Here is a 13,690-nt window from a genome sequence, read left to right as displayed (position 1 = left end):
CATAAATGGGATAAGGAAAGGAGAACTAGAATAATTCATTTATTGTTACATCATGACATGCTTTTATGGCTTTATCCCAATATATTGTACATCAACAAAATGCGAAAAGGCAAAAAAAAAAAAAAAAAAAAAAATCCTAAAACAAAGGAGAAAAAGAGAATACGCTAAAGATGAAAATGGTGAGAGAGCAAATGAGGTATATTTGTTAAATATAAATGAAGGAAAATGAAGGATGGATAGGTGGTGACATGAGAAATGAAATTGGGATGACTGGTATAATGTCAAGAATCTATCTTGCTCATCATATGTATCATTCAACCCTCAAATTTTATTATCATTTACCATTGTCCCATCATTTAACAAGAAATGAATAATGGTTTGGTAAATATTTGAAGAAAATAAGGATAAAAAGCTAAAAAAAAAAAAAAAAACAACAACAATAACAGCAAAATGTACATCTTGGCCTTTATGGTATAAAGAAATGATCCATTAATACATTAAAAAACAAAATAACTTACCTAACAAATTAGACTTTTTTGTTTGGGAAAATTGTGATAAAGAGTAAAACAATATAAGCATTTGAAAGAATGTGGTTATTTTTGCACTTTTTTAATCTTAAAATAGTTCATTTGTGTAAATCATTGTAAAAATTACCAAAAACACCCTTCAACTATCTATAAATAAATAAAAATTTAAAAAAAGGTTTCAATTTGTGAAGTGAAAAACTTCAAAAAAAAAAAAAAAACTTTTTTTTTCTTGTGTATCCAACAAGCAATCCCATAATGTAAAAAGAATTTTTTTTCTTCAACTACACCAAAAAAAAAAAAAAAAAAAAAAAAAAAAAAAAAAAAAAAAAAAAAAAAAACAAAGAAACACCTTGATTCATAAAGAACTTCCAAAAAGCTTCTTCTTGTGTGTATCCATGAAGAAATTCAACAAAAAATCCGTTAAGTCTGTTTGTTTGTTTTTTTTATTTATTAATACGCATTAATGGAAAATATTCATTATTGTAGAAGAATTTAAAAAGGAAAATGATAGTCTAGAAGCTGTGATGGAGCTATACTGCTCATGACTTTAATAGTATAGATCTTACATATTGAAGGAGGTTTTGAGAAAATAATGTTTGTATTTTTTATGTAGCATGTTGTTATTTTTTTTTTTTTTTCAGTTGTTTGATATAATTTTTATCATTTTGGTTATAATGGTGGGAATAGATTGGAGTCTCATTCAAAAAAACCTCCAAAAAGCCTCTTTTTCTTGTGTGTATCCAATAAGGGTAAGGAGAATTTTTCTTTTTCTTTTTCCAACTACCCAAAAAAAAAAACATAGAAGTGTCTTGCTTCATAAAAAACTTCCAAAAAGCTTCTTCTTCTTGTGTGTATCTTTGAAGAAATTCAACAAAAAAAAATCCATCAAGGATAAGGAGCATTTTTTTTTTTTTTTTATCTTAACACATTAATGGACAATATTCATTTATTGCAGAGGAATTTAAAGAAAGAAACAGTTTAGAACTTGTGTTTGGGCTACATTGCTCATGGCTTTAATAGTATAGATTTGACATATTAAATCCAACAAATTGAAGGAGGTTTTGGGAAAAATGTCTACATTTTTTTTGTAGCGTGTTGTCAATTTTTTTCCTCCGATTGTTTGATATGATTTTTATCATTTTGGGTGTAATGGTGAGAGTAGATTGAAATCTTATTGAAAAGATTTTTGCTTTGGCTTTGTTACAAGGACCACTTTGAAATGCTGTGGAAAAATAAATTTTCATTTATTTCATACTTGTTTATGACAACTTTGTGTGTTTCTGAACCACTTTGAAATGCTCCAATTTGTTTATATATTTCTTAAAAACAATCGATATATAGTAAAGAGTCATATGCTCGACTACTAGAATAGAACAATTGCAAAGAGGTCTCCAACTAATTACAACACACTCATCCATGTTTCAAATCATGATACCCTTCAGCACCAAACTGCTATATAGATCAACCCTTGGTAATTAGTTACTAACATGGTGACTAATCTTTGTTTAAATGCATAATTATGTTGGAGTTGTTTTAATTGCTTGACCGTAAGGATTCCTCCACGGCCACCATTCACTTCACCTTATTAAAATCACCCATAACCCATTCATATATATACATATTCAGAAATTGATCCCATATGAACCTTTTATGATGTTTAGAGGCATAAACATTTCACAGGGTTGTGTTGGGAGTCCAAAGAAGAATCTACACAAGCTCATATGCAATACAAGTTAATTCTAAAAGCCACAAAATGGGGGTGAGGGGGGTGGGGAAATGTGATATGAAAACCAAGATGGGGAAATGTGATATGAAAACCAAGAAATGTAAGTTAATAATAAAGTATATTACAAGCTAGGGGGGGGGGGGGGGGGGGGGGGGGGGGGGGGGGGGGGCGGGGCGGGGGTGGGGTGGGTGGGGGCCAGTGGAAAGAGAGATGAGACCCAGTACTCAAAAAGATTCCTGGTTCAGATATTTACCCGTGAAGTAATTTTCGACTAAAACACTGGTATTGAAGAAAATGGCTGATGAAAGATGGGAGTATTCAATCATGGTCCTTTTATAAAATCAAGTCTAAGGAAGATTCCTCCACGCTAGTGTAGAACCCAAGCATTAGTCTTACATACCTGTTTCGTTTTTTTTTTTTTCAGAAGTTACCCGGCCCCCTGATGTGTTTCCTGTTTGCTGAAAATACCAGAAGTAATCTACAATGGCCTGGACCAAACCATGATAATTGTTGGCTAGAGCAGTGGTTCCTCACAACTTCATGTCTAGTATATGCCCATTAGAACCCATATTTTTAAGCCAACTCCATGTTAAGTAGATGCCAAAAGGCTTATGGGTTCAGCTATATGGCTCTTACAAGTGCAAATGATACAAAAACCAGCTAAGCCATTTGTTTTCTTCTCATATCTACACAATAGCGTACTCTTCAAATCAACAGCTCATTTTGGTAAAGCATCACCCAAACGGTGCATACAGTCTCCCAACAGCAGAATTGCAAATCTTGGTTCCTACTTACAAGTAGTAGTGCATTATTCAATTTTCATTTCTCTTTTATAGAATCAAGCATGAGTAGGTGGAATAACAAGTCAAACATCACATAAAACCAGCAAAGTTTTACATTTTGGTAGATGAGTACAATGTATTGTAAAAAAAAAAAATATCCTCTTTACAGGCTATTTATAATGTATAGATAGACTGACAAACCAATCTTTGAGTCACTTAACTATCAGCCACAGGGGATACAAACCCAATACTGAAATCAAAGCCAATGCATGTCAATTCCTTATTCTTTTTATCCACCAGCTTCATTTTAAGATTGTATGTACCCTGTGAATATCAAACATGGTCAGAAATGAAATAACACTAACAAATAAAAGGATCAATTCGCTTGCTGTGAATCTGAAACATTGTTAGAGACACAAAATAGTGCAATTTCTTTCTTTGGTTTGTGTGTGGGGTGGGGGCATTGATGTTGAATGATGGTGTTTTCGTGGGATGGGGATGAGAGGAAAAAGAAGAGAAAGGAGAGAATCAAAATTATTAATTAGCCCAAGGCTTTAGACTTTTTCCTTTCCCCATCCAAGAGTGGGACACAAACATGTAACCACAACTTGATGAGGAAAGTTTAAAATGTATGGCAACAGAACTAATCATGCTTCTGGAAACAGAATTATGTGCAGCAAAGAAACTACTTGTTCAATATTCATGACTGTGGCCATTAGCTAATTTGGAAAGAGTAGCCATAACATCTTAACTGAACCTAACCTAGGAGCAGCCCTAAGAGGTAGCTAATATGATTTGTTGCAACTGATACAGAGTATTTTGTTATATTTTAAGTATAAGCATAAGAGCAACAAGAACAGCTATAGAAGTAGCAAAAGACAGTTCGCTAAGGCAAATATATAACAACATACAGAATGCTCGACAGAGAAGGGTCAATGGATTTCCTGGACTCCATCCTGATGGACTGGCAGTGCTAATTCTTTTATCTAGATCAATAATGGTTTTGAAACAAAATAGTGAATTACTAACGTCAAAATTATCTGGCTACGTGGCATACAAAGTTAAGGTATGATCTGTAAGTAAGGACTCCCACTTGGTCAGCAGCCCATTCAATGTCAAACATGTTTTCTCGAAGAGGAATGAAGAAGCATGTGATCAACTTTGTCTCCATTGCAAGGTTTGGGTTTTGGGGGATTTAGTAGAGAGGGAAAAAGCATGTTAAGAAGGCACAAATATAGAGAAAGTTTTAGAGGAACAATCCCAGTTCTTACCCAAAATAAGTAATAATTGAACATCTTTTCTTTATCAAGGAGGGAAGTTTACCAAGTACAATTAAATCCTCCAACCACATTATGTGCCTTACAATTAGGATTTATATGCGGATATGCATCCTTCATACCTCTCAACCAAGCCTCAAGGGCGAAAAAAGAGAGGCTATCTATATATGATGAAAGATGAAAATATTGGAATTTGCAAACTATCCATGGTTAGATTTCACAGCAATATTAGATGAAAATTTAAGAAAAATTTTGGAGAGATGAAAATTGATTAAAATTCATAAAAATGTTGGAAAGAACTTAAAGAAATTAAAAAACAAATAATAATACATATATTGAAGTTGTTTCTTTTTTTCTTTTTCAAGAACACAATATATGCATGATAACTTTTGTGACGTGTAATAATATAACATGCAAATGAATTTTGGAAGTGTGCACTCAATATTAATGTGGAAGTAAATATTTAATTTCATTGAATGCCAACACTTTATAAAAATTGCATTTTAACAATTTTCTTTAATACCGATATGAGGACCGATGTGATTACATGGCACTTAAGGATGAAGGAAGACCTACTAGATGTAGACAATACTGATATCATTAAATGAAATTTGTATAATATTAATTATAAGTATGAACATGTAAGACATAGATCTCTTAAGAAAAATAATATATATGATCAAATTAGTGATATTGATCAATAATAGAATATGCATTAATAACAAAATAAAGTGAATATTCAATATTAACGTGGAGATAAAAATCTTATTTCATTAAATTTTAATATTTCCAAATGAACTAAATCTCATTTAAGACCAAAAAGATGACCTATGAGATTCAAAGGTACTTAAAGATATTAAAAAATTATAATTACATTGATTCTTATGTTTTTTTTGGGGCCTTTTTTTTATATAGTAATTTAAAAAAAAAATTGTAATTATGTTTATGAGTTTATACTTAAATTTAAAACATAAATAACTTTTTGAGGACATTATCATGGTGAATTTATATTTATAACATGTAATTTTGATGAAATTTGAATATAAGTAAAGATAATTAAAATTTATTTCTTTATTTATTATTTTTATGGCAAGGGGTGGGTTGAATTTTTTGGTTTTTGGAAATTAGTCATGGAGACAACCAAAATAGGATTTATTTAATAAGGGAAACAATATAAATTGGTAAGACTTTGGCCTGATGACAAAGCCTTACCCTTTTTCCAAAGGGTGGCCAAGTTTGAGCCCAACATCATCTATAATGCTAATTTTCCTCACCACCGCTACTACCGAAAAAATTGGACAAAATATCATGATAAAGTCAGAGAAATATTGCAGCAGATGTCAAACTGAACAGTCGAGAATTGATATCAGTAAAATATCGCAAGAAAATCAGCAAATTTTCAGCACATTGCTCATTTCAATGTCATCAGATTTCCCAAAAAATTGGACCAAAATTTGGTGATATTTGCCAAAATTTTCATCATAGTAATTAATATTAAATACAGCATTTAAGGGTTGCTTTATATAACAAACTAATAATGTAACATTCTCCTTTTGGTTAGCAAAGTAAGAATCAACTCCAATTAATTCAGAAGTTCAGAATCTGCATGTATAAATCTTTTAAACATGAGAAGAAAAAGAAGTTTTAAAATTTCAATTGAACTTATGTTGGAGGTGTGCCTAGAGAATGCAATCAGTAACCAAATCAGCAAATATGTGGCCAGAAAAGAAATGGACAAGTGTTTGAAGTTCAGAGATTTTGCTCACAACCCCTACCCATACCCTGTTATGTAAAAAACACAGATGCTAGTTAAGGCAGTTATAAAAGATTTTCAAAACAATATTTAGAAATGACAAGACTCATGTATGACACGTGTGAGTAAACTTGGCAGGATAAAGCATTTCAGCCCCCCTGCCTATAAGTTTCAATACCTAAAAGAACAAGGGAAGCTCCTAAAACTGTTAGGTACAATCTGAATTGGTTTATCAGGCTTAGGAGATGATGTTCACAAAACATAATTGAAACATCTCTTTGACAAATTGTAGCTCAACATATCATCCTTTCTGAGAGAATCCCTTCTAAAAAGTTCTCCTTCCGGATAAGTATGGCCAATCATCCATTTTTAAACCATATACTGACAAAGGAAACCTTTTTTCACATTTGGATAATATCTTTATATACATCTGAGAGTTTCACATCATCGATCTAGTTTTATTCTGTACAAAACAAAATCAATTTAAATATCATGTGGGAGGTGAACATAACAAGCAAAGGTATTGTCCAAAGATGGTATCTAAAGTTCAAGGTTATCAACAGTATTTAAAACATGAATTGATATGGGCATCTCTTCAAAGTTGTGGCTCTAAAAATCTAAAGACAAAAAGGCTCCACTGGGTTTTCCTAATGAGGCTGAGAACTCAGTCTTTGAAATGGTCCAGATGAAAACCACAAATTACGTTCACAATTGCTATAAACTCAGAAAATAAGAAGTCAAGTAATCAAGTAACCATCCAGGATGGAACTAAAATGAAATAAATGCGTAGAAAGAATACTCACTGGTGGAGTAAATCCAGGCAAAACTTGTGTATGGGAAATCACAAAATCACCACTTGAAACAGGGCAAGATGACTCCTCACAAAGGTCATGGGTCTCACTGTGGATGTGCCATCCAAAGTATGAAACATCAATCACCAGTTTTCCTCCAGTGATAGTTTCACCTGTAAGGACATTCAAAATTACCCAAGTCATGTTAAAATGAAAATCCCAGAGATTTATTCAAAGGACATGAGTATGCTGAAACTTAGTTCATCCAATCATAATTTTATTAAGCCTCTATTAGACAATTTCCTATAAAAAAAAATGTTGAAAGATACAAGCAACTCTCAGTAGGCTTAAAAAAATTTAAAGTAGGAATTTAGTTTTCTTTAATAAAAATAGACCTGCACGGAATATTTTTAAAAGGAAAAAGAATGCACAAAAAATAAAAATAATAAAATAAAATAAAATAACAGATGGATCCCAACTGGGGCTTTCTTTTCATGTTGATCAAGTGATGATGGATCTCAACGGAACAAGTAAACAAGCTTTTTGGGGTAAGGATGCTCATATACTCATCAGAAGACAAAAAATAGTACACACTTCAGGCATCAGGTACAAGTTAGCATACCTGCATTAGCTGTTATTTCTACACGTACACCACATAAAAAGAACCAGTAAAGTTACCAGAGAAAGAAATGCATTCAAAGTTATTCTTCAAAATATTTTTAAATTCATTTCAGGTTATACCATTTTACAAAGATAAAGCTAGTGCTAAAACCTTCTTTTGCTACCACAAATACCCATTATTTGTAGAAAGGAAGCATAACAATAAATCTAAACAAAGGTTACAAATAAATAACACAACTTCGATCTGCCCACTGGCCACATTTCTTAGTGTTGGTAACCCATCAGGAAATGCACGGCATCTTTCCAATACTAATAATTTTGTGGAAACTTTTGCTTCTTGGTAAATATGGTGTCAAGGCATAAATGGGCATAAAGAACAAAATTTGCTAACTTACTTTTCTAGATTAACTGGAAAGATGATCGAACTAGAACAAGGAGGATAGTAACTTTAAATGAATAACAGACTAAAGAAGGAAGCTCAAAAGATAGGAATTGTTCCATCAACCTATTTCTATCGGTTACTGAAATCTGATTTCAAGTATATCTCTCATTAACTAAAAAAGCAACAGCCATTCCTCAAGAGGCTAAATGTTCATTAAGGAGAGATTAGAACAATCGAGCAACTAATAATTTTAACAAAAAAAGAAGGAGACAATGTGCCCGAAATTGATTTGCTCTGAGAAATCCCTAGGGAGTGAGGGTTTCAAAAGGTAAGGAGTGAAGGTCAAGGACAATGATCATGGGGGCAGCTGAGTGCAAGGACTTCAGTCACCTATTTCTTCAAAAGACAGGATGATTAAACCTTTCTCCAATGGTGCACCAAGTACATTGGAATATAATAAACCCTATGGTTCCTCACATGGCTAAGAACCGTATGGATCCTATGGTTGAAATTTAAGATCTTAAGCTTTAAGGGTGAAACAGTTTTTCATACACAAAGAGATGTTCAGTTAAAGGTCAAACCATCCATTATGAAAATCCAAAATTTCATCATTAATTCTACTTTTTATTTTTTGATAGGTAAAGTTTTGTCCCTATTGGGTCTTGAATGTGGAACCTCCCACAAACTCTCCCCAACCCTTGACCACTTGAGCTAGGCCTCAAGGGCTCCTCCTACTTAAGTGGCATTGGGCTAGCTGGCTCTGATTAGGTTTAAACCCGATTGACCTAAATCTTAGGTTTTCTAAGCAAGGCCAGAAATAAACACTATGTCGTCTATACAAAATGGATTCATGTTCTCCAAATATGAATGGAACAATAAGAAAAAAATATGCAAAATTAGCCAGCATTGCAGCTATATAGAATAGCTATCAGATTAACAATATAATAAGAGGGTACCGTCAAAGGAAGAAAAAAATAAACTTGTTATTAAAAAAGTGCAGATGCTAATTACATCCAACAAGTCGCACAAACTTTCGATGCTACCTGTATTTGCAGAGATACTGAAGGTGGCAGGCGACCCTCTCACCACAGGATAAGGAGATATCTCAACACCTTGGACCGTGACGTCATAGTCAGCATTCTTATCTGCATTAATTTGAAACCTTAGCATGCATCAACAGCAGATTCACTCCATTAAAACAATAATAACAGAAAACAACAAAAATAAATTTCCAATGACACACCAATTGATTTCCCATAGAAGTTATTCCCCTAAATAAACAATATTCAAGGTGCTGACGACTTATCCCCTAATGAGAACCAAGGAACACATGAATTTCATTCACTTGTTTTAACGAAGATAAGCATTATGAAAATTCCCCCCAAACAAAATTATGAATTGGAGCATTAAAGTGACGACCACTTTCCCCAACCTAACCTAAATAAATAAATAAATAAAATTTCCCAGTCTTCAAAATAAATTATCCAGTAACATAAACAGAGCCAAATTCATATATGTATAAAATACTCATAAATTTTTTTTTTTTTTAAAAATGAGCTTCAGAATTCCAAGGAATTGAACAAAACCATATATAACAATTTCACGACCAAAATAATTCACCATTCTAAGATAGAATCCACATTTAGCCCATGAAGAAATATTCCACGAATCAATAACCAGCCACAAAATCATCAGCTAAAGCTCAAAATTCAAACAAAAATATGTCCGGAAGCATAGATGAAGCCCAATATTCAGATATAACACTCATCAAGATAAATAGAGCCTGAAAAATATTCATCTCCGGAATCAAGCAAAACCGAAAACCAACGACCGCTAATAATTTCTTCCAAAACTGAATAAAAAAACTAAGCACAAACAATTGCGATTCAAAACCCTAATTCTAACACAAACACTTGCGGATTCAAAACCCTAATTCTAACGCAAACACGAATCATTTCCAACCAAACAGCAACAACCGCACAAAAACACGAATCATCACCAACACGGACAAAAATGAAAAAGGGCAGAGAAGACACGAACATCAGAAAGTCATAAGGAGAGAAAAAGTATAATCGTTGAGAAACTGACCGCAGTAGGTGACGTCGACGGCGAGAGTGAGAGGTAGGAGGAGAGAGAGGGATAGGAGGAGAGGAGCGAGGAGGTTGAGACGAAGGAACTCCATGGATGTGGAGAAGAGAAGAGAGATCGATGATTGAGGCTTGAAATTAGAATAGGAGACGGAGACGAAGACTGGATAAGTAGTAAGCCGAGAATGGTAGGTGGAGGAAGAAAACAATCTAAAGTATATTCGATAGGACGGTGGGGCATCCAGGCTGTATTATAATTGGGTATTGTTTGGGTTACGCTTTAATTTTGTTTTTATCTGCCAGCAGCCGTAATAGGAAAAATCATTTTCTGTGGTGAACGGTTCCCAAAATCACAGCAGCCCAACGGCATCCGCCCTTTTTTTTTTTTTTTTTCTAAAATCGGTGGTATTATTTGTGATATTAGTGTAGAAATGATCCATTAAAAAACAAAAATAACTGATTTTTTTTTCTTTAACTTAATTAACAAATTAAGCCTTTCTTTTTTTTTTTTTTGGAAAATTATGGTAAGAAGTAAAACAATAAAAGCCTTTGAAAAAATGTGACTATTTTTGTACTCTTTTCAAAATATAGTTTATTTGTGTAAATCATTATAAAAATTGTCCAAAATATGCTTTAATTATCTAAAAAATGTCTCGATCTATACGTGAATAGCATCTAAAAAGCTTATTTTTTTCTTGTGTCTATCAAATAAGGAATCAGTAAAAGTAAAAAGAAATTTGTTTCTTCTTCTTGTCCATATCTTTGGAAAAATTCAACAAAAAATCCATCAAAAGGTAAAAAGAAATTTTTGTCTTCATGCAATAATGAAAGATATTCAATATTGTAGAAGAATCTAATTTTTTAAAAGCTTAGTTTAGAACTTGTGTTTGGCCTGCTCGTGTCTTTAATAGTAGTGATCTGACAAATCGAAAAGGAGGTTTTGAGGAATATATATATATATATATATATATATATATATATTTGTATAATATGTTGTCAATTTTTTTTCTATTTGTTTGATATGATTCTTATCATTTCGATTGTAACGGTGGGAGCAAATTGGAATCTCATTTAAATAAACCTCCAAAAAGCTTCCTTTTCTTGTATGTATACAATAAGGAATTCAATAAAAATAAGGATTTTTTTTTCTTCAACTACCAAAAAAAAAAACTAAAGAAACACCTCAATATATAAAGAACCTCCAAAAAGATTCTAAGGAGAATTTAAAAAAAAAAAAAAAAATCTTCAACACTAATGAAAGATATTCATTATTGTAGAAGAATGAAAAAAAATGTTTAAAACTTGTGTTGGGGCTACATTGGGCATGGCTTTAATAGTATAGATTTGACATATTAGATCGGTTTTGAGATAAATATGTTTATATATTTTGTATAGCATGTTTTAAATTTTTTGTGTGGTTGTTTTATATCATTTTGATCATTGGGGATGTAATGGGAACAAATTGGAATCTTATTGAAAAGATTTGTGCTTTGGCTTTGTTAGGAGGACCACTTTGAAATTTTGTAAAAAAAAAAATAAATTCTCATTTATTTCATGCTTCTTGATGTCATGATGTTTAGTATGTTTTGACATTATAAATGAAAAGATGTGATATTGTGATGGTGTTGATGTTGTTGCATTTGTTGTTTCTAAAGTTTGAAATCATGTTCTATTGGGTTTTGTAAAAAAAAAAAATTAGCCCTGTTTTCTAATGCTTCGTTTGGAAGTTAAAAGAACAAAAAATAGGTTTTTAGAATTTAAAAAAAAAAAATGTGTTTAGCATGTTGTTTTTAAAAACAATTTTTAAAAATAAAAAATAAAAAACTTGTTAGGATATTTTGTTTTTAAAAATAATTTTTTATTTTGATTTTTTTTTAAAAATTGCAAATTTAATTTATATAATATTAATTAAATTAAATTCAAGTCTTATTAAAAATGAAATTAATTTTCTAATTTCAAATAAATTAAAAATAATAATTTTTAGTCCAACGTGAATAGAAATATGATAATAAAATCATAGATTATATTTTTTTATATATAAAAAAAATACTATTTTGGTATAAGCTAGAAAAACATGGATGTCAACATCTTCATAAAAGTATAATTGATTTTTTTTTTTGTTAAAAATGAATAGTAATAATAATAATTTAAAAATGATAATCATTAATAATATCTTATTTAAAATTAATAACAAATAATTTTTTTTAATATGTAAATAAATCAAATTTTCATTACATAGCATTCATAGTCGTGATTCATAGTATGGAATTTGAACCCACCTTCTCTTCTCAGTTCGACGTTTAGAGCCACCAGCTCTTCTTAGTTTGGCGTTGAGAGCCGCATCTCCAGCTTGGCGTTCAGAGTCACTATCCCTTCACAGTTTGGCGTTTAGAGCCACCATCTCCTTATAGCTCGGTGTTCAGAGCCATCATCGCTTCTTAGTTACAACGTTCAAAGTCGTTCATCTCAGTTTCACATTCAGAGCTATCATTCACAGTTTGATGTTCAGAGCTGCATCTATAGTCAGGCGTTTAGAGCCACCATCTCTCCACAGTTTGGCGTTCAGAGCCGTTGTTCACAGTCAGACGTTCAGAGCCATCATCACTTTTTAGTTATGACGTTCAAAGTCGTCCATCTTAGTTTGACATTCAAAGCTATCGTTCACAGTTTGGCGTTCAGAACCACATCTATAGTCAGGCGTTCATAGCCACCATATCTCCATAGTTTGGTGTTCAGAGCCGCATCCACAGTTTGGAATTCAAAGTTGCATCTACAGTTTGGCGTTCGGAGTCGTCGTTCATAGTTTGGTATTCAGAGCTGTTGTTCATAATCAGGTGTTCAGAGCCATCGTTCACATTTAGGCATTCAAAGCCATCACCTCTCCACAGTTTGGCATTTAGAGCCCGTTGTTCGCAGTCAGATGTTCAGAGCCATTGTCCACATTTAGGCGTTCAAAGCCATCATCTCTCCACAGTTTGGCATTTAGAGCTTGTTGTTCACAGTCAAGTGTTCAGAGCCATCATCCACATTAAGGCGTTTAAAGCCATCATCTGTCCACAGTTTGTCATTTCAAGCTCGTTGTTCACATTCAGGCATTCAGATCCATCATTCACATTCAGGCATTCAAAGCCATCATCTCTCCACAGTTTGGCCTTTAGAGCCTGTTGTCCACATTCAGGCGTTCATAGCCATCGTTCACATTCAGGCATTCAAAGCCATCATCTCTCCACAGTTTGGCCTTTAAAGCCCGTTATCCACATTCAGGCATTCAGAGCTATCATTCACATTCAAGTATTCAAAGCCATCATTTCTCCACAGTTTGACATTTAAAGCCCGTTGTTCACAGTCAGGCGTTCGAAGCCATCGTTCACATTCAGGCGTTCAAAGGCATCATCTTTCCACAGTTTGGCATTTAAAGCCCTTTGTTCGCAGTCAAGCGTTCAGAGCCATTGTCCACGTTCAGGTGTTTAGAGCCATCATTCACATTCAAGCATTCAGAGCCATCATTTCTCCACAGTTTGGCATTTAGAGCCCGCTGTTCGCAGTCAAGCGTTCAGAGCCATTGTCCACGTTCAGGTGTTCAGAGCCATCATTCACATTCAAGCATTCAGAGCCATCATTTCTCCACAGTTTGGCATTTAGAGCCCGCTGTTTACAGTCAGGCGTTCAAAGCCACCATCTTTTCGCAGTTTGGCGTTTAGAGCGTCATCGTTCACAGTCAGGCATTTAGAGCCATTAGTCAGC

General features: G+C 33.0%; 1 protein-coding gene across 1 annotated transcript; it reads right to left on the bottom strand.

Moving 5' to 3' along the window:
* Nucleotides 1–3,102: 3,102 nt before the first annotated feature.
* LOC100244437 (putative phosphatidylglycerol/phosphatidylinositol transfer protein DDB_G0282179-like) lies at nucleotides 3,103–10,207 on the bottom strand. Its single transcript, XM_002271499.4, has 4 exons — nucleotides 9,948–10,207; nucleotides 8,903–9,004; nucleotides 6,869–7,029; nucleotides 3,103–3,359 (listed from the first exon to the last, which is right to left on the bottom strand). The coding sequence occupies exons 1-4, from the start codon at nucleotides 10,039–10,041 to the stop codon at nucleotides 3,252–3,254; spliced, it is 465 nt and encodes a 154-aa protein (XP_002271535.1). The 5' UTR covers nucleotides 10,042–10,207; the 3' UTR covers nucleotides 3,103–3,251.
* Nucleotides 10,208–13,690: the final 3,483 nt, after the last annotated feature.

This window comes from Vitis vinifera, chromosome 8 (genome assembly GCF_030704535.1).
Source record: "Vitis vinifera cultivar Pinot Noir 40024 chromosome 8, ASM3070453v1".
Lineage (NCBI taxonomy): Eukaryota > Viridiplantae > Streptophyta > Magnoliopsida > Vitales > Vitaceae > Vitis > Vitis vinifera.
The sequence above is the reverse complement of the archived record's forward strand: the minus strand, read 5'-3'. Positions and strand labels throughout refer to the sequence as shown.

What these genes read in the sequence shown, in the direction of transcription:
- LOC100244437 (XM_002271499.4), bottom strand. Translation starts at nt 10,041, where the DNA reads ATGGAGTTCCTTCGTCTCAACCTCCTCGCTCCTCTCCTCCTATCCCTC. An exon ending in CAGTATCTCTGCAAATACAG is followed by an intron (nt 7,030 to 8,902) that starts GTAGCATCGAAA and finishes ATGTCCTTACAG; the next exon opens with GTGAAACTATCACTGGAGGA. An exon ending in TGCCTGGATTTACTCCACCA is followed by an intron (nt 3,360 to 6,868) that starts GTGAGTATTCTT and finishes TGATATTCACAG; the next exon opens with GGTACATACAATCTTAAAAT.